At 34.6% G+C, this 25,894-nt stretch overlaps 1 protein-coding gene across 5 annotated transcripts in view; it reads right to left on the reverse strand.

Moving 5' to 3' along the window:
* Nucleotides 1-2,197: 2,197 nt before the first annotated feature.
* Nucleotides 2,198-25,894, reverse strand: part of Sesn (Sestrin) — a 108,199-nt gene continuing 84,502 nt past the window's right edge. For all 5 annotated transcript variants that reach the window (XM_035377374.2, XM_035377381.2, XM_035377389.2 and 2 more), the window contains 4 exons: nucleotides 17,279-17,491; nucleotides 17,081-17,190; nucleotides 13,994-14,219; nucleotides 2,198-2,631 (listed from right to left, as the gene is read on the reverse strand). In XM_035377374.2, coding sequence (XP_035233265.1) covers nucleotides 2,545-2,631; nucleotides 13,994-14,219; nucleotides 17,081-17,190; nucleotides 17,279-17,491 — 636 coding nt within the window. In that variant the 3' untranslated portion in view covers nucleotides 2,198-2,544. The remainder of the gene's footprint in view (nucleotides 2,632-13,993; nucleotides 14,220-17,080; nucleotides 17,191-17,278; nucleotides 17,492-25,894) is intronic.

The raw sequence follows: 25,894 nt of genomic DNA on the forward strand, positions 1-25,894 counted from the left end.
TGGGGAAAACCACGAAAACGCCCATGCAGCCAGCCCGTTCGCGGGATTCGAACCTCGGACCGAACTACCAGTGTTCAGCGACTTTACCGCTCGGCCGCTGGTGGGCCCGAAACCTAAAAAAGAGCGATAACCAACCTATGCTGCCAAGCACTGTCGAAAAACTTAACTTGAAGCTTATTTATATTTTAAATAATTTGCATCCTGGTAGAAATTCATGAACGTAGAAGTTACACTAAAGCCTGAATACGCCAAAAGGGTTAATTAACATAAAACATTACAGCCGTCCCCATCTGAATTTAAATATTTCAAAACTAAAGGTCTTAATCACCTTAGTAAAGAAATTAAAGTTCTACATTAACTGGAGCTAAGATTTTTCCATGAATTCGATTGATGCTTCAATGTCTCCTTTATCCAAAAAGAAAAGAATTTTGGAACTATGTGCAGTAATCATTTCACACAATATGATGCTATGCGAATTTTTATTTAACAATTGCCTTTACATGTATAGAAACATTTACTTTACGCGTCCATTATTTGAAACTCTTCACCTTAATGTATATATAAAAGAACTATGTCTCTGTTATGCACCACGCACTTTTTGCTCATATCCCAGTTCCCCAACTGTTTAGTTTTTTTTTTTTTTTCCAAACGTTAAAGTCTAGTGTCTTTAAATTAATGTGAAAATAAACTGTCGGCTGGGGAGTTCATACAACTTTCCCTAAATCTTTACATGTATTTTCAACAAATATTTCATTTCACTAACTCTTTCATTAAATTTATAATAATACATAAATTTTTCTTATATGAAATGTACAGTTTTAATAAAAGGTTGCCATTACTTGCAATTCTCATAACTTTAAAAAACAATTCGACTGTTTACAGTCACATTTGATTAGAAACACAGTTTTGTGGTTATATATTTTGGACTAACTAAGGATACCATTATTAAGAGTTTCGGACAAGGTCATTAAACAACCATGTCACATGCGTAGAATCGAAATGTAGCATTATGTGCGCGATACCGTAGAGAGATAACTGCTGTAGAAATCCTTCATGCCTTCACTGCTACGTCAATGCTACGGCCAGGCTATAAACATGGCTAGCACAACACGTTCTCTAAACTCGGTTACTAGCAATATGTCTGTCCCTCAAAAACCGTAGAACAGAGTCCGTCTTTTGTGGAACCAGGCAGACCAGTTTTGGACATAGTATGCTTGACAGCAATGTCCTCTTCAGTGATGAGTGGAGTTTCAGGATATAAACTGACTCTTCACGAATTTTTATCTGGAAAGATCCTGGAGCCCGCTAGTGCCCCTCCAACATAAGCGAAACTGATCATCCTAGAATGCAGGTTAATAACGCACATTTTCTGCTAGCAATCGTATACCATTTTTCAAAACGGGGAGAATTAATTCCATTACGGCATGCGTCAGCAAATTCAGTAGCCGACACATCTTAAAAAATACATTTTAAAATTTCGGGGCTCAAAATCATATCGGCTAACGAACCGCAATTTGTCAGGAATATATTTGAAAAGCTGTACACAGACCTGGACATAATACATTTGAAATTACCCTGTACAGACCTCACCTCAATAATATCACTGAGTGTATAAATATAGCGCAATTAGTTCATTGCTATGTTAAAAAAGGGTCATAACAACTGGGATAGACATACTTAAAGAATTGACATATGCACTGCGATCAGCAAACACCAGACTCCAGATGAAACGCCCTCAGAACTATTTTTGGGTTGGAAAATCAAAATGCTTTTACATAAGCTATTTTATGGGAAAGAGAGGAAAGCGGTATAATTGTTCCTTTAATTTTTACCGGTAGTGTATAACCCGTCTACTACTCATAACAGAAACACCATCAGTTTGGGTCTATTCCCACTTTTGCTAAATTGATAAACATATTGTCTTCTAAATTCTTTAATTTTTTTTTTAATCTACTAGGCTGCAAACGAAATTGCAAATACGTTCGTTAATCCCTAAAAAGGGGCAAAATTTCACAGCATATTCAATTCTAATACTTTTGTTAAATGTTATGCAATTCTTCTATAAATAAGTACATAAAAATAAAAAGTATATAAACGAATAAAAAGATTCCTCAACCTTGATTTAGGCAATGGTGGTATATTATCGATTCTCCTTTAATGTCATAATGACGAAATGTGCGTAAAAATATCATTCAACTTCTTTGAAAAACATACACTTTTATTTACTTATAATAATAATGAAAACATGTACATTTTAGGCACAAAATATGTAAGCAAAATCAGCTCGGGAATACATTCGAGTTCATGAATATATATATATCTATATATAAAGGAAAATAAAATGTTCTACTATTGAAAATGTTAATGATTTTTTCAAAGGATCTTCTTCACCTCATAGCAACATATATACATCACTTAATATATATGTACACCTTCAACTAAAATTTTAAACTGTACATGACACGAATGATGGAAAGTGTTATTATTTTTAGTCCAATTGATTACCGGCACATCAGACTTCTCAATAATCATTGCCAAGAACTATCATGTCATATATTGAGCTATTGCTGAAAGCGAGTAAAGAAGTTCCGCTTGCATTCGAGCCTCAAACACCATTAGATTCACATGAACCTGAAATAAAATTATATAATAAATAAATAAGGCAATAATAAGTTAATAAGTATCTCTTAAATTTTGTGCGAAATAATTTTTCATACATAATTTTTTAAAAATATAAAGAAAATAATCATATAAAATATAAAGAAAATAATTATATAATAAGAGAATACATAGAAAATAAAATACAAGTGAGATGGTTATAACGAGAAACCGTTTTTTTGTAGAGGACAATGTGTCTACGAAAGTCCCGTGGACGTGCTGCAAGTAAACAATCAGGAGAAATAAAGGACTACAAAAGAGATTAGCAATATGCTTATTAGCTTCATAATAAGACAGTAAAGTGTACACATGCAAGATGATAGGAAGTGCTAAAAGTTCCTTCTGCCAGATAAAAAAAAGCACATCTCCGCGCACTGGCGCTTGTATGCAAAAATGCTAAGCCTATCGTGAATACATCCAGCTGTTGCAGCAACTATTGCAAAGAGATCAGCTTCAGATCCAGTTAAGTAGGTTTTTGGAGAGCCTTGTTCTTCTGAAAATCTCCTTTACCAATGGTAGCACAACAAGCTATGCATTTGCTGTACGCATTATTATACACAGGATGGGTCTTTCTGCCCAGGTACCTGCTTCCATGACAAGATCGTCATTTAACTCAAAAGATTCAGCGTAGTCTTTCAGACGAGACCTTTGAGGTAACCACAGAAGTAGAAGTCAATAGCAGATATTAATGGCGGAAGTGCAAAAGAGATAATTTTCTGCTAAATAGCAGCCCAGAACCTCCAGATCGAGTTTCTTGGTCACAGATTCCTATATGGTGGTTTCTTTGTGCATGCCGGATCTGTCTTTAAAGTTTGCACAGGGAACTTTCAATGGCTCAGTATCAATCCTGCGAGCTACATTTGACAAACACAAGCTATTAAAGTTCTTTAATTCAATGCATAAAAGAATCCTGATAAACCCAAAATAAAGGGATGGTCGGTATCCGATATACCCGAGAATATCGGATTACACGAATCTACCAAACATGAGTTATTAAAACAGATCCTTTGAAAAATAACTACTTTACAGCTGACGGCCCTAAATTCACGGTTTCGGTTCCCATCGGAATCCCCCCCCCCCTCAGCTTCAGATTTTCCAGCAATCTGGGAAACCTAAGAGACATTTTACGAAATCTAAAAATATTAAGAAGGTTAAAAAAATTTGGGGTGTGCGAAAAATGCATAACACGTAAGTAGACACTACTGTAATTTATCATTTATAACATATACGTACGTACGTTACAATTAAAAGACGCCTATCTGTTCTAATATGTCAAAATTCGCCAACCCGTCTGTACAGAAATACCTGTGAACTTCGCATGGTGCCTACTGGAAAGAAGCAAAGTAAACTATTCAGCCTTCTCCCTACTATTAGCGTTCTTAGTATCTGCTTAAAACGAGTATCATGACACCAAATTATCTTAAGTAATACAGTAAATCTTGAATAAAAACTATGACTTTCATATGAAGCGCGCCTAGTTATGCTGGCATTCACCCCAAGAAACATAGTAGTCATGCTAATTGGGGGGGGGACAAAATGAAGACCTGAATATGTATAGCAGACGTTTTCAGCATTCTATTGTTATTTATTACAAAATTCCATGGTTTTGGGGGTGCAGTATTTTTAATACTCATAACAGCTAGAGTGTTTTGTAATCTACGTAAAGTTACGTATTAACTGGGACCCACGAAAAGCCGTAAGACGAATTCGGGAACTTAAAAGAAAATGGATTCTATGACGCAGATATGGGACCCTTCGAAGAGACAAAAAAGTTGAAGTTAATGTTAGATACACCAAAACTTCAACTGAATACGAAACGCTAAGCCAAAAAAAGCTATATGCTTTTGTCACCATCTAACTTTGAAAATGAGTTTAGCAATGTAGCAGAATGTAAAATATTCAACGCGCGATGAAGACTGACAATCCAGGAAGGTCATGTTTTGAAGAAATAACTATGAAATAAGAAAAGTACATCAATGTTTCATAAATATGACGTTTGCTGAATATACGAAATTGGCAAGCCTGATGAAAACTGTCCTTTTATACACGATAATATATCATATCATATAAAGCAAGAAATGTAGTATAAAAGATTTGCTTTGGCCGGGAATAGTCCAAATACGAATCCTTTGTGATCCACTATAAAAACAAAATGTACGAAAAAGGTTCACTTTTTTCCATCTGTATAAATAAATCCGTACAATAAATATGGGGAGGGGGGTAATACTTATGCTTGATGGCCTACCTTGATCTTTGATAGGTGAAAGTGTACGATCAGTAGGTTATCGTCTTTTGTACTTGCTATTGCTAACGTTTCCATGGAATCTTGTTCCAACGCTTACGGTAGGAATTCACCGTAATAACCATTCATCCTTTTCTGAACACAATTTCACCATTAGTGCATCTGTACCAATAAACATCAATTGAAAGTCCCTGACTGGCAAGGAAAGACGCCTCCATACATACCATGATAGAAAAGTCGGACTACCAAATGAGCTTTAAATTATTTTGTACCATTACTTAGACTATAAGGTATTTCTCCCACTTCTCCTAGCGTGCCTTCGTGGTGCAGTGGTTCCGCACGCTGGGCTGATATTCCAGAAGTCCGTGGTTTGATTCCCGGCAAAGGCGTTGCAAAGTTTTCAATCTCTCTTGCTTTTAATTAACCTAATGTCTCTACAGTGGCACCCGCTTTAAAAGGGGGAGTATATAAGGTATTTCTCCCGCCTTCCTAGCGTGCCTTGGTGGTGTAGTGGTCAGCACACTGAGCCGGTATTTCAGAGGTCCGTGGTTCGATTCCCGGCGAAGGCGTTTACTCATTTTTCATCTCTCCTGCCTCGAAATAACCTAACATTGGCGCCCGAACTAAAAGGGCTTTGGATGATGACTCTCCACACCTATGATTTGGCGATTGGGTTCCCTAAAATCCCCCAGTCGCCCTTTGAAAAGGGGAGTATATAAGGTATTTCTCCCGCTTTCTTAGCATGCCTTCGTGGTGTAGTGGTTCTGCACGCTGGGCCGGTATTCCAGAGGTCCGTGGTTCGATTCCCGGAGAAGGCAGTTGCTAATGTTTCATCTCTCCGGCCTCGAATTAACCTAATGTCTCTAAAAGACTTGTAAGGCTTCATAACTTCTACAGTTGCTCAAAGATGCCAATCGGTTTTATAATTTGTATGCGTTAAAAATGGTAGTTCCACTAATGATCTGAAATCTCAAAGTTTGCGGAGCTTCTATCAGATGTAAGGCTCTATTCACCTTTTAAAGCCATTCCTAACGTTGTCGGCGTTCACCACTAAGATACTTAATTGTTATGTAGTAAAATGTCTGAATTTATTGACAAGAAAATCGTAGTTGTAATTTTTTGGAAGCTAGAATTAATCTAGTGAAGTTTTTGTTTCCATATTATTTGACAGTCTTAATGCCTGTTCGTCGAGAAGGATGAGAATTAAGTTGGAATTCCATGGCTAATTCTGCTGCTCCGTTTAGACAACCTGCGGGCGGTATCCTGGAGCTAGGTCGACCAAAGTCTAGAACTGCAGTTCCAGAGTCCTGACTTCTCCCTACAGATGTGCCGAGTTTTCGTCCTAAGGATGGTCTTGACTACAGTTCTTCGTTCTCCGCCCTCCGGTTCTCGAGGACAAGCCGAGGAAAGAAGCTCCTTGTCCGGTCCAGTTTCAACCCACTGATGCCAAGCCATGTCTCATCCAAGATAAATTTAGTTTAATCATTTATTTTTTCTGTTAAGTCTTGAATCTGTCTGGAGTGAAAGCTGTTGGAGTCAAGTTTTACTTGCTAACACTCCCGATGCCTGTAATACTCTACGTAAATTTTGGTTTAAGGACTAAATTAATTATTCTTTGCTACAGTTGCTCTTCACCTATCTGGTTGAGGATAAAATTTATTCTTGAAGAATAATTAAAAATATTTTTTTTGTTTTGTAACTGACATAATGTGTTTAAAATTTTGAAATGATATACTGTAGTAGTTCTAGTGGTTGATCAAGTACATAATATTATAATTGTAAGATTTGGGTACCCAACCTGTTTATCGTTTTTTAATTATTGCTTACTCAAATGTTCCATGTAAGAAAATAGAATAATCAATCTTTAAAAGTTTTAATAAACGGGCATGAAAGAAGTATAATTTAGTCTGTCGATTATTATTTGTTTTATTCTAATATTATTACATTGTAGGTATTCTTGAACTGTTAATTGACATATATTCAGTATGTTCGTTAAATACATGCTTCAGTATGGCTAACTTTAGGTAGGAGAATTTTAAGTCAACATGTAAATAATCATTCAACCGGCACGAACCCGGCAATGAAAACAAAACGCAAACACCCACTTTCTAGGCTTAGTTAACGTCAGGAGGAAAGTGAATTAAATTAGAGTTATAATTTATTAATTGAGTTATTATTTGGGTTTAAAGTTAAACAAATGTTACAAATGGTCCAGTGAAAAGTTATATTAAATAAATAGATTTATATTTAACTAATGGTGCCGTTCACAGTTCCCTATATTACATAATCCACCAGCTGAGAAACGCATATCAAAACATATTGAACGTAAGAAAATGTATTATGGTATCAAAATACGTTAACAAAATGTGTGAATTAAACGAATTCCTAAAATTCAGAAAAGTATATCACGGTAACAATAAAATTAACGCAAACTATCAGGATGAATGCCTGTTCAATAAAATACCTTTCAGAAATCCTTACAAAGATTCTCCAAAGCATGTGGAGTATTTTAGAGTACGCATAGTGATGGAGTTATTATTTTTTAACGAAATTCTATTGATGGAAAAAAGAAAATAAAAAGGATTTATTCTTGTAAATATATAATTTTGCAATCGTATTTTATTTAGGTTTAGAAATTAAAAACAGAGGAGTTGCGCGTGGTTGTGCCTTCTTTTAATCTAGAGGATTATGCGCGCTTCCGAATGTAGAGCGTCGTAAACATTAGTATACGCGGGCAAAGTGAAATTCTCCTTTCCTCCTTACAAGGTAACACAGTGACAGAATTTCAGCTACCTGGACGCGATCGCATTACCAGTTGCAAGTGGAAGAGAGTGCTTGTTGTCTACCATTGAATTTAGAGCAATTCATTATTATTGTTTAGTTACGATAAAGGCGAGTTTTCGACTTCGAGGTCTACACTGTACTTGTACATTCAGTTAAACGCTTTTATTTTCTAGAAATTTGAAGCACGGCCGAAAATGAAGCAGAAGCAGTGGCGTAAATAAGGGTTTTCAAGGAATGCCGTCGCATAAGGGCTCTACGGCGGCTTAGGCTCTTAAATGTCCTGCTGACCTACATTTACATATTTAAACTTAAAAGAAGTCGGATTCTATTATATATATGTGTGTGTGTATAATGAATTGTATGATGCAGTTAGGGGGGGCCCTTGGAAACTTAAAAGAAAAGGGATTCTATGACGCAGATAGAGGGCCCTTTGATAGAGACAAAAAAGCTGAAACCTGTGTTAGATACACCAAAACTTCAACTGAATACAAAACGCTTAGCAAAAAGCTGTATGCTTTTGTTTTAATTTCTCTCTAGAGGAGAGCTTTCAACTCATTAATGATAACTGGGGGCAGACTGCTGCTCGGCCTAATTTTGAGAACCAGTTCGGAATTTCTTGCAGGGAGAGCGTAGCAAAGACGGTAGAAATGAAGGATTTCTGAAGTTCATTAGAATTAATAGAACTCTTAGTTTTACGAAACGGTTTTGTATTGCAGCCAAACGTCAAATTTTCACGCAAATCGAAAAGTTGGCTAAGGGTGAGAATTACTACTTTTTTTGGGCACTGTAGACTTCATACCAAATCTTGCGTTAAAACTTTATGATACAATTAATTTATTTACATAAATCTCATAACAGTAGTTTAACCCCGAAAAACATTTTAAAACAAAGATTAAAAATCTCCCTTTCTTTTTTGTTCATGTTTCCTACTTCTTTCACAGTTTTCCACATTTTCTTTTTCATTTGTCTATCTAAATAGTTTATAACTCTTCTGACGCTCAATAATTTTATAACTACTATTTGCGTACATAATTTTAGGGAAAAAAATCTAAGCTTCTTTGTTTAATAAAATTTTTAGCTGATAATGAAATCTCATTTGACACGATTCATAAGATATCGATGTAAATATATTTTAACTCCTTGCATCGCACAGAAGAAAAGATGCATTATAGTGAATAACCGTTATTGCGAAAATTGCCTTAATATATATTCTCATCAATTGCGGGCCTTTCATAATGTCACTGTAATAGAACGGCCGTTGTATAAAGTGTTGACTGTACTAACATTTCTAGCATATTTTTCTTAGATTCTTTCTATTTAGACATTCACTTTCCAAATCAGAAAAAATTAAAAGGGTTATAGATAAGAATCAGCTGTTTTACATAAACAATGTATGTTTTCCTGAAAAATTAAGAAACCCTACAGAAGCTTTTCATACATGATATTAGGCCAAAGAAGAATATTGCATAAAGGCTTGTAAGGATTATGTTAATTTTATTAACAGTTAAATTTTGAGTTAAACTTCCTTTCCTCTCAATTCTTAACTTGCATAAAGGCTTGAACGGATTATGTTAATTTATTAACAGTTAAATTTTGAGTTAAACTTCCTTTCCTATCAATTCTTAACGTACCACTTCCGGCCAGAACGTAGTTTTTGAATCACGTCTGAATACATAATGAGGAAGAGCGGTATTTAACCACGAAGTTCTTCGGTCTTAGTGAGAGAGATACCAGATATTCTGGATAATACGCGTCCGCCTTTTTAGGCTACTCTGTCGTAAGCTATTATTACGCTCGGCCGTACTTTAAGCCCTTGATAGCTTCGCAGTCTATTAGCGTTAAGGGGCCAACTCTGTTAGAATTTTAATAGCCTCGGCTATATCTCTTTAGTTAAGATTAGTTTATTTCTTAGTCTCTTAAATTCAAGCCCAAGTGTCGGCTTTATTTGTACACTCCAAGACGGAGTTTTGTTAAACTTTAGTTGGAATAATAAAGAGTTATTTTACCCTTCTATCTTGTTGTTTCCTGTCGCACGAACTCAAGCGATTATTCGCTTATCAGTTCTTAAGATTCTTCACTTCCAACAGTAACTTGGTTTAGTTTGGTTTATTTAATTATGGCAAAGCACACTAGGACCATCTGCCTAAGGGTAGGGATGCCTTCGTGGAGGACATTCTAAGGGAAACTGACTCGTATACACGTTACACATGGGGAAAACCACGAAAACGCCCATGCAGCCAGCCCGTTCGCGGGATTCGAACTTTGGACCGAACTACCAGTGTTCAGCGACTTTACCGCTCGGCCGCTGGTGGGCCTGCAACAGTAACTTAGAATTACACAGTGAGGAATCCTACAGGCTTCTTATAAATGGTAAAGCTCTTTTTTCGGAAACTTTCCATAAATGCTTTTTTTTTTTTTGTCTGACGAAAGCCTTTTCTGTGCATTACATATGCTTTATGTATGCGTATCAGAGCCATGGCGAAGTTTCGCCGAATTGCTTAAGAAACGAGAGGAGAAGCAAAATTAAATACAACAAATTAACCGATTAATGAAGAAAATGATAAATCGAAGTATTTATAGGATGCAAATTTTAAATAGTCGAAGATTAAAACTGTTTAAAATGCAATTACAAAATTTTAATTTCTCGAAATTCCATTCAAAAAAATTGCGCTGTATGTGAAATTACCAATAATAGGTTCGATATGCTTACCGTTACTCCATAAAAGTACATGAGAAGGAAGCTTTCATTCCTTACAAAGTCTTAATTTTAGAAATGTTTTAAAATTAGTTAAAATAATTTTCACGAGTTTCTAAAAAGTTTTCGTTGACAGCATCTGTGAATTATAAACTGATATAAAAAGTTTAGTATTTTTATTTTAATGGAAAATTTAATGACACATATTTTAAACAGAAATGAGAGTTTTCTAAAAAAAAAAAGTAGAAATTTTTATATGGCCATAAACCAGTTCTCATTTATTATTTCCAGAACTTGAAAGACGATTTGGTTAAACCATTAAAATGACCACAGAACAAGTTTTTTAGGTTTCCTGGGATTCCTCTGCATAAAATTAATCGTTCTTTAGGACAACTTCCAATAAATCATTTCAGAGCAATCGGACAGTTTTAGAATAATAGTTTCAATCACAGCCGATGCTACGCAGGACATCGCAAAGCACGACCAACTAAGTGTTATTTCCAAGTAAGCATTCAAAGATGATGACACAAATATACCGACTGTTCTTGAAGTATTTTTCCTCGGCTTAGTTATAACACAGATAAACAAGCTAAAGATATTCTCTTCATATTTATATATAATATTCTGGAAGCAAATGAAACTGATTTGTTTCGGGATCAAAGGTATGGTAGAGCATGTAATATGTATGGAATATATAATGGAGTGCAAAAGCGCATTCAAACAATACCCCCAGCCAAATGCTCTCTATGTACATTGTGCTGCCCATAAACTTAACTGTTTGTCAATGATGGGATGCAAGATGTAAGACAGATACTCAAATATTTTAAAATTATTCAAAATATTCGGAGAAAGTTTTAAAAGATAGAGTTTACGTTTTTAGGGAGATTAATATTATTCTCAAAAATCTAAATCCTAAAAGGTGAGCTGAAAGATTATCATCTTTGATAGCAATTAAAATAAGATACTTTGACGTCTTGAAAGCATTAAATGAAATTACATTAATTTGAAAGAAAACACAAGAAAAAGACACTTCAAATGCAGGAAAATTTCTTATTCTTAACAATTTTTATGGAAAACGTTTTACTTTTTATTAATGCAGCGTCTCATGTGCTACTGTTCCAACTTAAAATCTCTAACGGGGTAAATTGCTGATGGCTTTTACCGCGTGGGGGTAAAATATAATTAGATGAGAACGATGAAACAGAGGGATGTGCAGATTGATCCAGCACTGCGACGCGTAGGATATTACCTTCTGTTTGAATCATGTTTTTTATTATTTACAATAAATAATCAAAAGGACTTTATGTGAGCATAACTGATTCACCACTTCAAAAAACGATGAAACTATATTACAAAGAAAATCAGTCGACTTGAATGAAGCTCATCAACATGTAAAAATTGTTTCTATCTGTATGCAACATCCGAGAAACAAGTCTGAAGATATCGTGAAAGAAGCTGAGTTTATTGCAAATAAATGTGCATAGAAAGTAGATTCGAAAATAAAAGACAAACAATTTTTTTATGAATTATGTGAGGATAATAGGTTTGAAAATTTAGAAATATCTTTTAAAGGAGCAGTTTTTTACGCTGTTCTCGAAAATACAGACTTGGAAAAAAAGTCGCAAGGACATTTTCATTTTTGGAATCTTAAACTCTGTCAGCTTTAATAAATACAGAAATTATTATAATGTTTCAAAAATACACAGAATGATTAAAGGCGACTTTATTAATCTCTAGAAGTGCAACTATTATGATTTATAAACACTTTCAGAACAGAAATCCAATAAAGATTTAGTTAATTTAGCAATGGTGAAATATTATGACATGGCAAGCAGTTATTCGGAAGTATGATATTTATTTATATTGTATTTATCATTACCTGTTACCATATCCAGCAGTGAGAGATCATTTTCAAAACTGAAACTAATAAAAACATATTTGAGAAACCCTACGACACAAGATTATTTGTTAAACCTATCACTGCTGAGCGTTGAAGGTGAGATGGCTGAAAAAATGGACGTCCAAGTATTGATAAATAATTTTGCGGAAATAAAGACTAGAAAACAAATTTTAATAAAGAAGGATTTTTGTCTTTATGAAGCTACTTGGCCATCAATGTTATACTTAATTATGAAATATTTTTAGAGAAGAAGAGTAGAAAGGACTGAAGATAATTAAAAGAAAACAGGAAGAATACCTTTAGCGTACATATTTTTATAAAAATAATGTATTCAAGTAGTTTAGTATATAAGGTATTTCTCCCGCCTTCTTAGCATGCCTTCGCAGTGTAGTGGCCAGCACGCTAAACACGTATTCCAGAGGTCCGTAGTTCGATTCTCGGCAAAGGACGTTGCTCCTTTTTCATCTCTCCTGCTTCGAAAAAACCTAATGTCTCTACAGTGGCACCTGAACTAAAAGGGTGGTGAAATTCCCCACACACAGGATTTGACGATGGGTCTCGTAAACACCCCAGTCGCCCTTTAAAAGAGGGAGTGTATAAGGTATTTCTCCCGCCTTCATAGTGTAATGATCAGCACGCTGGGCGCGTATTACAAAGGTCCGTGGTTCGATTCCCGGCGAAGGCGTTCTTATTTTTCATCTTTCCTGCTTTCAAAAATTACCTAATGTAAAATTTTTAAAAGGAGAGGAAAAAGAAAGTTTAGCATATATATTTTCTATAAAATTATATGTTGATAAAGTTTTCTTTATGAAATTCTCGATAAATATGTTTTAGAAAAGCTCTTATTTATTATTTGTATATTACTGCATAAGTCATGTTCGTAAGTTGAGTAAATCACAATGCACTATATATATTAGCGTGACTTTTTTTGTATTTTTACCTATTGTCCAATTATGGTTTGTAACATAAACAATTATTTATTAGCTTGTTAAACTAAGAGAAAAAATTACATTGGCAATGTTTCTTTTTCATATATCAATTCTTATTCATTTGTTATCTGTATCTCAGTGAGAAGAAAAAAATATCTGTCTTTCACACTCACACACAAAAAAGGCTTTAAATTGATTTAAATCATCTGATGCCGAAGATTATATCCAGACTGAAAAGGACATTTCACAATTTGTCCAGGTACATTTCCCTTTTTACTATTTCTTCACCTTACGTACCTTTCAAGTGGTTCCCTAAGAACACGGTTTTATTTTTTAACAATTAATCCATATCTGATAAAAATTATAATCAAAACTTTGGTTCCTGAAAACCTCGATCTTTTTCTTCTTTTCACATTTTTTTTTGCCGGGGGGGGTACTGTAAATTTATTGAGGGGACCCAAGAAAAATTTTTGTACAGGAGCCCAAGAATTCTAGCTACGCCACTGAGCAGAGGTTTTTTAACTCACCTAATTCAACACATGTTTACTTTTTGTCTTCTTCTGGATAAGAAATTACTTGAAAATAATAGAATTTCCGGTAAATTTAAAGATTAAAAACACACGATATCTTAAACCTTCCACCATAACACTTATAAAACTATAAAAATACTAAAAAATTCATAAGAAATTGAATTCATTAAAAAATAATTTATTTTATCACTGTAAGAATAAATTCTTAAGTTCTTAAATGTTTTAGACAAACTTTACCAACGGGAAATTTATTACCTTTTCTGAATGCCTAAACGCTCTCATAATCTCATCATGGGCATCTTTAGTAATTTTGTGCGGATAGAAGCATACAGTTTCGATGTAAGATTTAAAACCTTTCTCAAGCAAGTCGTCCATTTCTTCATAGTTGTAATCATCATGACTAATTCCATATATCTTATGAATGTAGTTCCAAACAGCCCTCCGAAATATAGTAGTGTCAACATTTTTCTTGTGACCCATGCTAAAAGAAAGTAAACAAATAAATATTGAACTTCTAATTTTTTACCAAACTAATTACTTAAAAGTTATGTAAAATTTAGCATTTATAAACAAAAGCCTAGAGCATATCACATAAAAGGTTTCTATTAGCAAGGACATACACTATTAGAATATATAGCACTCAGAATTGATTCAGAAATTTAGAGATATATTCCATAAAAGATAGCTCATAATACTTTCCAGAAGGTATCCTGAAAAAGAATAGTAAAGATGAACATACCGTTTACTTAATGTAATAAAGATTAAATTTTCGGAATTGTTTCTTCTTACATGTTCAAACTCGAAGAGCAGATGTGCAAACACATTTGTCACGGAGTTCTTATCATTTTACACTGAAGCTTTGGTAACTAACAACCAATGACGAAATGTTTGATCTTAGATAAATTTACGCATTGTACACACACATAAAAGACCAATTTCCAGAATTTTTGGGAAATGTATAGACAAACTTCGATAAGCTGAAAGGTAGTGAAAAATTTCCAGTAATTGAAATTTGACTTATCAAGTGAAGTTAACATTAATTTCGATTTTTACATTTCGACATTCAATGCGAGTTATCGAAAATTTCGACTTAGTGAAGTTCAGTTGCCTTGAGTAAGCCTGAGTTATTTAACAATTGCCGCTTATTCATAAAATCACGAAGGTTTAAGTCGTCAGTAATTAACGCATTTTTTATCATTACGTATTTTTATAAAATTACAGGAAAAGTTTCATCGATTATTTTGATTAAAAAGCTCAACGATTTCAAAGCGAGCATTGGTAACAATGTATGAAATAAAACATTTTTATCTTCAGCGCGCGAGCTTGTCTATAGGAAATTCCAAAGATATGCTGTTTCTAAATATTTTTAGCCCAAAGAGTAGGTAGCCCAAATGCTCGCGTATCTGAGTGTAAATGAAGAAAACGTCCCTTTGGGTGCAATACAAAATCTGAAAGCTTCAGAATATCATTATCATATCGATATTTGCTCTTTATTTGAAAATTGATTTAGCAGTTAGAGAATAATGAGATAAAGAATGAAAGGGTAGACGAAGATGGGGAAAACTCCCATCTCCCCCCTACCCACTTGCTACGCAGCGCTAAGATTGGGAGGATAGTAAGAAAACTGAGAGAAAGGACATTCCTTCGTAGGTGACAAGGGAGGGGAAAAATTTAGGCGAAAAGTTTTTGGGGTGGATATACCCTTTAACTCTGCAGCCAGCTCATTCATCCGGCAAGAACAGAGCTCGGAACGAATTACCAGTGTTTAGTGGTCCTACACATTCAACCACTTGCGGGCGGCTTCCATCTCGATAGTAAAAGTTTCGTTAGAACCTAAATATAATTTGAAGAACAGCACAATCAAGTGGTTTACCAAATACAACCCATTTCTGATGATCGCTCTTTGGTTCTCTCGCTCAGAAGAAGAATCGCAGTTGCGATTCAACTTCCTGCCGATCATTTCTGTGTACACAGGAAGACGGACAACTGCTTCAGATGTGGAAACGCTACACGTCTAAAAACTACTTATCTTTCATTTTTCTGCATTTTACTTAGTCGTTTAAGGCGCTCAATTTCGCTGAGCAAAAGAACGTGTCACATGTAACAGACAAAACTAAAGCACAAGAATGCTAACTAATGAAATAATAAATTAAAATATTTATAATTTAATATAAATTCATATTTTGAAGAATAATAAATTATACTCACACATTTTAAAAAAACGGAACGAAAATTATTCTGTTCCACTTGCAGTCAAAATTAAAACGTCGGACCTTCATGCCAATGTAGCGCTTTTCATAAAGAGGGTACCTTTATGCTGATTCACCATTTTTCAAAAAGGTGCTGGCACTTTTATTATAATTTAGCGTTCTTTTTAAAGGTATACACAGCCCTTCTCCTTTTCATAATGGCACTGAAGATTTATTTCATCCCCTGCTTAATTGCTAACGAATGCAAACGAATATTGGACTTGCATAAGGATGCCCATCTTCATAAAGTTTGCCTTTTTCATGTCAGAAACAGATCTTTATAATGACTATTTTTGAAATTCAAAAATTTACATTGGCGCTTTTTTTTCAGTTTGCGGCACAGACCCTTATTCCGGAGACCCTTATGAAATTATGAAGGTTTCTATTTTTTCGAACAACGGCCGACATTCACCCTTATGAAGGGGTTCCGTTCTTAGGAAGTCAGGCTCTTGAGGAAAAAAGGGAAAATATAAAAGTAAATTAGAATAGTTCGTAGTTTTTCTGGCAACATTTTGATGACTTTCTGTAAGTCTGTTAAGAATGAGAGATAGAAATGTTGTATCATTAATTAAAATTTGTGCATATGGGAGTCACCTGACTTAGTTCAACATTCATCAGATTATGAAGGAAGAAATGTAACTACTCCCCACGGTCACTGAATGAAATGCAAAGGTAATTAAGGGGTGTACGGGCTTCTTCTCGCCTGAAATGCCTAATAACTCAATTAACAGCATGATTTAAACTTGCATGTGCACTAAAAATGGACATATTTCATAAAAAGTTTTTTTTTGGGGAGGCAAACGGCATTAGTCGTCTTTTCTTCATTCACGATTTTCACGAAACAACTTTTTATGATTTTTATGCAAATTGCACCAGCACTGCACGCGTTAAATTTCTTATTTCACTTATATATGTGCTAAATTATATGTTTAAGAGTTTTTGTTTTCATAACTATGGTCTAAAATATATTTGTTTCTTAGTTTTTAAAAAGCAGTGCATTTATGTTTACTAACAATAAGGCTTTGCTGAATAATAATACCTAGAATTTATAATGCATCAATATTCACACAATTAAAAATATAGTATAACATACGTGTAATATGTGAGATCATATGCAACTTTAAATTTCTCATCAAGAATGGTTCCAAATTCATTGTAATATCGATTTAGAAGAGAATAAGCATGGTCTTCCCACGTACAGTCCTACAGAGAGGAAATAGAAGTCAGTAAACAAATATTCGTAAATAATTAAGTAAATATGAAACTAATTTTTGCTTAGTTGATATCTTGCCTGAATGTGAAAAACTCCATCATTTTCACTAAAATTTGAGCAGTCCTTATGCGATGAATGTTGATCATCTATGAATCTCTCCATATCGGAATCACTAGCTGATTCTGCTGCACACGGTATATCCCTCTTTTCTTCATGTGAAGACTCTTTCTCCTTTTTTTGTACTATTATGCTCATTTTTTCCATAAGTTCTTCAACAGTTCCAAGCGCTTCCTTAAAATACAGAAGATATTAAAAATATTAGTTGCAGAACTTATAAACCAATATCCCTTTTTATTATTCTAAGTTTACATATATAACACTATCAGAGCATGCATGCAATTGTTTCGCATCACAATTTAATTCAGGTGTTTTCAGTCATTCAATTAAAATAAAAATAGTACTGCTTTTCATTAAAAATCATTTTCGATTAAATTAATCGGAAGTAATAAAGAGTTTCGAATCTGCTTACGTAAGAGTATTAACTAAAAGTTTTAAATGTTTATAGTACGTAAAATAAGGGAAACAAAATTAGTTCTGATTCTTATTCGCGTAACTAGCATATCCTAAATTTAGTAGATAACGCAATACCATAGAAGTATTTATTTATTTATATTCTACACATTCTCATCTTTGAAACCAAGCAGTCCAATCATTCAGTTTCATGAGACATATTAAAAATGCACTTTTTTCGTAAAAGTTATCCAAAATTTTAATAAAAAAATACAGTTCGAAGAATATACTTACTTTCTATCCGATTTTCTGAAATATACTGTTTTCTACAGAAACTCCTCAATCTGGAAGAACGCATGCTTACAAAGCAAATTAATAATACTACACAGAAGATATAATCAAAGACGCAAGTTTTTACGAGTTATATCTAATATGAAGCGAATCAATAAATAATTCGATACAAAAAGCCTCATTACATAATACCACAAATCGCAAAACGGACGGGGGTGAGTAAATAATTTAATCGAGGTACATAACCATGGATCTCTCTCCTGCAGATCCCTTAAAGTCAATTGAAAAGGAGTTGTCAATGATTGATTGAAAAGTATGACACGTTGCTAAATCATATCCGATGTGTGTTTAGTAACGACAATCGAATTGCAGGACAGGTTTAGAAAACAAAAATATGATTAAGGCACTAAAAGGGAACTCGAAAGATGTATTGCCTTACACGCAAAAAGAACTTGTGTATGCTATATAGCTCTGGTTATAATGACGTACTTCAGCATGCTTAACATTATTGAGCTGCTATTTGTAATGAAAGAAGAAGGTAACCGGATAACAAAGACAATACTTCAGTAACTTAGTGCAAGCGTTAAATTACTGTATACCACAAAGCATAAAAAAGACACATGTATTAAAATATAATATTTAATTCAGACAAGATATGCAAATAATACATTTATGGCAAAACAGAGAAAGTCTTAAAGATATTAACTGAACAAATTACTTTTAAGACCTTCATTTTTGTTATTAATAGCAGGTAACAGTGTGATCCTCTCATAAGGATCCAATTCATCTTAAATTCACTTCACATGATCCAATTACTTGTACCAATAGATGGTTATATTAATTTCGATATAGTAACAGATTGAATGAAGGTTTTAAAAACGATCTAGGACGATATCTTACACCCAATAACCTGCAATCTGTGTCGCATATTAAGTAATGCTCGCTTTTTGCGCGTATAATGTAACGAAAAGAACAAATTGCAATATATCTGTTTTTTTCTGAAACTTGTTCATGTTAGAGATTACAATGTTTCTTTATGTATTTTTTAATGCTCTAGCATAGAATAAAGGTGATTTTTGTGTAAAACTTCAACTCAAAAATTCCACTTTTCTTACTCGTATTAACGACTTAATGCTAATTAATCAAGCATAATTATGTTATTAATCAAGCAGAATTAAACAGTAATAATAATGTAGATTTTGCTGTGCAACTGTTTGGTCAACAGTCGCTAAATCAAATCATGAACTGATTTTTTTTAAAGTAAATCATGGACATAAATACCCCAGAATAAAAAAGTAGATTATTGCTACAAAACAAAATTGGATTATTACCATAGTAAAGTATTTAGTCTCACACAGAAAGTTACAGTACTTGTTAAATTTCACACAGGAAAAGAATTTAAATATAATTTGGTGTGTGTATTTAATTATGGCAAAGAACACGAGGGCTATCTGCCTAAGGGGAAGGATGCCTTCGTGAAGGACTTTCTAAGGGAAACTGGCTTGTATACACGTTACACATGGGGAAAACCACGAAAACGCCCATGCAGCCAGCCCGTTCGCGGGATTCGAACCTCGGACCGAACTACCACTGTTCAGCGACTTTACCGCTCGCCCGCTGGTGGGCCCTAAATACAATTTGGACTTGAGTAGCTAAACAGTTGAGGTCATTGTGGGTACAATTGTTACTCTGACTGTCTTCAGGCGGTGATAGATGAAAAGCATTCATTTGTAACCTTTTTCGCTGCAAGGCTCAAATAAATGATATGGCTATCTTCGTTACACGGATCTTCATTGCAGGATAAACAATGTTCATTCTCATTTTGTATTAGTGCGACGTGATAGAGGAGATATCTCAACAGAAACGTAAAATCAAGCGATGTTAATTGCTAAACGAAATTCTGAAAGAGGAATTCAAACGAAATTTTAAAAGAAAACATTTTTTTCCCTCTTTTTTTATTTTGTTAATAATTAGCTTTCTGTTTTTTTTTTTTTTTTTTTTTTTTTTTTTTTTAAATTTTATCCTTCCTTTTTCATTTTACACTTTCATTTCAGAAATATGCAAAAATAGATTAAATACACACAGTCGGGCAGATTTGACAGAATGATTCCTGTAAAATCAGTATTTTGTGAGAAATTACCGGTATAACAGCCGTCAACACTGTTTGACTGGCAAATTTGTGGACATTATACCTCTTTTTACGGACTTTTCATTACAGATACGCCCCTTTTTTCATTTATCTTGCAGGTTCAATAATTAGATACATGGAAAGATATGGAAAATTACGCAAAGAAGTGGAAGGATTCAGGGTGTTTTCTTTAATGAACGCTCGTGCTAATGCTCTATTCCAATGCAGTAGCGCTCGTCTTCATACCTAGCATCTCTGAGGTTTGTCTTCCATCCAGCTGCATCGCTAGATCTGTCCCCAATATAAAACATCGTCGATTCTAGAGGCTACTCTGTCAAGATTCTACCGCTACCACAAAATCTGCAAGAAGAACAAGGAAAGAGTCCTGTCTGCATGAGGTGAGCTAATGATTACATTAGGGACCTTTATGATTCAATGCCGCGGCGATATGTGGTAGAATGCTTCAGAAATAATGGCAATCTTCAACTACCTGTTGAGAGTTATAATGTTTTGTGTAATAATAAAACAGTTCAATAAATCTTTGTCATATCATTTTTACTTTTTAATCATTTATTGTTGTTGGTAACTGCTAACTTCCTATCACATTTCAATAGGACACTTCCTGTTGGGTATAACTTTTCCCCTCCGCCATTTTTGACAATGAGTGTATATCTTAAATCATCCCTTCGCGATCTGAAAACGAAATTTAAATTTTGCCAATTGCTTAATTAAAACTGAACTTTTGTTTAAAAACTTTAGAAGGTATTGTTTTCAGTAAGGGGTAAAATCCAGTCTGTTACTAACAATGATCATAAAAACCGAGAGCACGCTGTTGCCATTTGTCGAAAAGGAAGATATTTTATTTATCTTAAATATTATGAATATAACAATATTAACTCTTCAATTTCCTGGCTTGGAAAAATCCTAAAAGATCTTTACAAGAGTCCCCGAAATAAAAGGATGGTGGACGATAATTCGTCATCCCCAGGATTTGGCGATTGAGCCACCTATTCTTCCAGTCGACTTTTAAAAGGAGTAGTATATAAGGTATTTATTCCTTCCCTTCCGGAATCCTTCGTGGTGTAACTGGAAGCATGATATTCTGGCGGTCTGGAATTCCGGCGAGGGTAGGGCGGATTTCCTTAGTTTCCTCACATCGATATAACCTTATGAGACTACAACCATCTGAAGTTTAAAATCGGAATGCAAAAGCAAACTGTTGACTAAAGTTAATTCATTTGGAGGATAAGAAGAAAGAAGAAAGTTCTCTTATTTACACTTATCTACAGTGCGGGATATTTAAGCAAAAGCTAGTATTATTTAACAGTGAATGCGGCATTTTATACAGACCTTGAAAGTCATCAGTGGAAACGGTGTGGTGTGTGGTGTATTTAATTATGGCAAAGCACACTAGGGCTATCTGCTTAAGGGGAGGGATGCCTTTCGTGGAGGACTTTCTAAGGGAAACTGGCTCGTATACACGTTACACATGGAGAAAACCACGAAAACGCCCATGCAGCCAGCCCGTTCGCGGGATTCGAACCTCGGACCGAACTACCAGAGTTCAGCGACTTTATATCAGTGGAAAAGATACCACATTTAGGACAGTATATACCGCACTAGTCCGAATTTAAGGGTGATGCACGCACTTGCTCACGTGGCAGTTCCGCGCGTCATCTCTACGGGAATATGAAACTTTCTAGGAGGTGTAACCGGATATGGGCAACAAATGACAGTTCCTCACAGCCTGTCAGAAATAATCAATCAGTATTATAATTTTAGTGTCCAATCCTGCTATGATAGTAGTTCTGAGTGCTTCTGGTTTACTGTGAATTATTCGTTCTTTTCGAAGTTCTTTTTAGAACATTTAAGTAATGAATTTCACCCTGATTGTTTGGGCTCTTTTATTATGACAAAGCACTCGAGAGTTATCTGCCTAAGAAAAGGAACTCCTTCGTGGAGGACATTCTAAGGGATGCTGGCTCGTATATAAGTTACACACGGGGGAAACCACAAAAAAGCACACGCAGCCAGCCCGTACGCCTGAATTCGAACCCAGGTCAGAACTACCAGTGTTCAGCAATTTTACCGCTTGGCTGCTGGTGAGCAGTTGATCAACTATATAAACGCTAAGTAAGTTTAAGTGAGCAACTGCTATGCCTTTCATCTAACAGTTCTAGAAATTATCTTTAATTATGTTAAAAATAATCGATTTGAAGTTACTTTATTTTAAAAAACCTACAATTTTATTATTTTTAAAGTAAGTCATTTTAATTCTACATTATTTTACGATAAAAAAGGGCTGAAAATTGTGACTTGTTTATATAAAATGTTGGGATTTGGTTTATTTAATTATAGCAAAGCACTCTAGGGCTATCTACCTAAGGGTAGGGATGCCTTCGTGAATGATTTCCTAAGATAATGTTGGGTGTAGTATATATAACAGTGTTATGTGGATGACAAGATATTTTATTTAAATATTCTAAACGTCTGGAATATAAAATGAAAATACGGAATACATTAAGAATATCAAAATAAGTATACAAAATTCCACGCTCGAAATCAGTTATAAAGATGCTGAGTTTTAAAATGTATTTTTGAGATATTTTGACATTTTAAAGTTATCTGACTGCTTAAGGTATTGATCATTCTTTATACGTTAACACATATACATTATAAATATTTTAGTTATACATTAGTGCATTAAATACATTAGTGCAGTTTAGAAGCATAAAATTTTGTAAAGCAAATTAATAACCCAAAACGCTGTTCCAAGTTTTCGAAAGAATACAAAGAAAATGCGGTTTTGTGTGGAACTACCACAAAATTATACAAACTACTTTTACGCTTTTAGCAATGAATGTTCCTTATGCTCAAGTACCCCCTACTTTTCGATTTGTGCGCAAGTGCCACTAAACCGAATTTAAGAGGATGCTTCTTATCTCAAAAATCTTCTGAAAATCATCTTCATCTTAAAAGTTTATCTAAATATTTAAAAAACATACTCTGATTAATTTAACTCTTTTCACCTTAGCTGACTGCTAGTTCGAATTCCAGGGTGCAGGTTCGAATCACGTTTAAGGCTTGGTTGTTTGTGTGTGTCCTTTCCCCTTTCTCATGTCTGAAATATCAATTTACTCCTTACATAGCACCGTGGAGCAACGCGGAACGGTGAAAATACAGCTGTATGACAGAGCTGTTCAGCCATTCCCGACCAAGCAGTCATTGTCTGGCCATTTGGGCGAAAAATTACCCTTTCATCTCTTAATTTTATCGTTAAAATATTTCTAGCTCCAAGTTTAAACAACTTAATTGTCTTTCTTGTACAATGCCCACCAGCGGCTGAGCGGTAAAATCGCTGAACACTCATAGTTCTGATCTGGGTTCGAATCCAGGCGAACAGGCTGGCTGCATGGGCGTTTACGTGGTTTTCCCCATGTGTAAACGTGTATACGAGCCAATTTCTCTTAGAAAGTCCTCCGCGAAGGCATCCTTCCTCTTTAGCAGATACCCCTAGTGTACTTTGCCATAACAAACTAAACCAACCAATCAACCTTTCTTGTAAAACATCCTCAGTATATCAAATTCACTTACGTGAAGTTGACTTCATTACTCCTTTTATTTTTTCCCTCTCATTGTGGAAAGGTCTTGTTACACGCAAGGCCGCCACATATTCGGGCAATACGCGTCCTGAGTTCTGAAAATTTGTAATATCCAGAAATTAACGCTTTGATTAATTACGAACCCAATTTCGATTTTCGTATAAGGATTAAACACAGTTTTTCATAACAATAATGAACAGCAGTTTCTTATCACTGACGAGCTTATCTCCAGTTTGATAATTAAGTTTTTCAGAAATGTTTTAACTTAAAAAAGCTCATTTCTAGTGTAAGTTAATGCTTCTTGCATGCTAGCAGATGTGAATTAGCGCTTACTATGACAATGTGAGATTTTCACTTTCATATATATTCAAAGCCTGGCTCAAGCATAGAGGCCAGAACTCAAGCGTAGAGGGCGTATTAGTTTAAGTTTAAACATTTACATGAGTTTTAATGACTAAGTACTTGGTGTAGAAGATTCGGACTGCATAAAGAACGGTATCAAATTTGACACAATTTTCCAAAAGTTATCTCTCACTGCCCCCCTTTTTTGAACTGGTTGAGCAATGCAGCTGAAAGCTAAAACAGATCAGCAGTGTCTCAACTTGTATGCGTGAGAGGGAACGTTCTTTGATCAGCATGGCGTTCGTGAATGATTGCTGTAGGTTTTGTTTGCTTAAAATAAAATAGAAAATAAATACATAATAAAATGGAATAAATAAAACAATTCTCTCATTTATCCAAACAGTCTTTGTAGTTAGCATAATTCAGTAGATACGGAATCTCTCTTATATCATCCCCTACGAGTAAAAATTCTAATTAACAAAATACTTTTTATACCTCAATGCGTTAAAAACAAAATGCTCCATACTACATACTTGTCACATTCGAGCAGATATTAATGAACGATTTCAGTAACATAGACTCCTCCGTCATACCTGTTATCGATTTAAATTTAAATCAATTTAAATTTAAAGAAAATCTTCTCGTTTTGATTATCGTTCACCAGTAGTCAAGTGGATTAAGAACGCTGAAAATTGGCAGTTCGCCCAGACGAATGAGCTGGCTGCATGGGAATTTTTCCTGTTTTCCTAAGTATAACGTGAAATACGAGCTAGTTTCCCTTAAACAGCTCTCTACGAAGGCATCTCTTCCCTTACAGCCCTCGTATTCTTTGTCTTAAGCACCGTCTTAGCTATTAAAAAGTTCTTTCATTCTTGAGGCAAACGCAATTAGTTATCAAATATGTAGCCGGCTTGGGGAATATCGTGTACGCTTGTGTAGTGTTCGCGCTCTGATTTTTAGCAAGGATTATGGAGAAAAAATATTGACTAGTCTAATCTTCACACCAGCACTTTTGCAACAAAAAATTACCAAATGGAATCACTGTGCGAATGCAGGAAATGGGTAGGATGGGATACGAGCTTCTTGTCACGTGTAAGGTACATAGGAGACAGTTTTCTTTAGAAAATCAGACAAGAATGCATCCCTCTCCTTATGCAGATAGCTCTTGATGTTCTACGGCATATTCTAATAAATTCAATGCAATATTATTGTAGATTGGTAATCCGTGGGAATATTTATTATCAAAAGGGGAAAGTATGTCCCAGGACATCATTCAAAACGTTTAAAAGTTAATGGGATCTCATATGCAATGGACTTAACTGTAAGATGATTTACTGTTAGTGCTGAGCAAAGATTCTCGCGCTTTTGTGATGACACACAGTGCGAAACCTATTTTAAATAATGTGTTAAAAATAAGCTGTTGAAAACATGTTATTGGATGCATGTACTTCCTGCAAGTGCCTAACACACTGGGAGCGAATCACCGCTGCGTCCGAAGCTAACGAATGAGACTTGACAAGGTTTAAACAAACCTTTTTATTAATTCAGAACTTTGAATATAAGTGTACGATTCGTGCTTAAAAATCAGGCAACCACTTATGGCAATGTAACTTAAAAAATATTAACTTCAAATTTCAGATTAAAACTAAGTCTAGTAGTATTTACATTCTGGTAGGGAAACGGAAGCGAGAGGTGACAGTAAAGATCTAAAACATAAAATAACTGGTTAACGAAAAGTAATAGTAATAACTATGCAGAATTATTAAAAGTTATTCTAGCAAAAGCAACCAAATATTATATTGCTTTTACTCAATTTTAAAC

Source organism: Stegodyphus dumicola, chromosome X1 (assembly GCF_044657685.1).
Source record: "Stegodyphus dumicola isolate Sdum_Otavi_A_Nest chromosome X1, ASM4465768v1".
Classification (NCBI taxonomy): Eukaryota; Metazoa; Arthropoda; class Arachnida; order Araneae; family Eresidae; genus Stegodyphus; species Stegodyphus dumicola.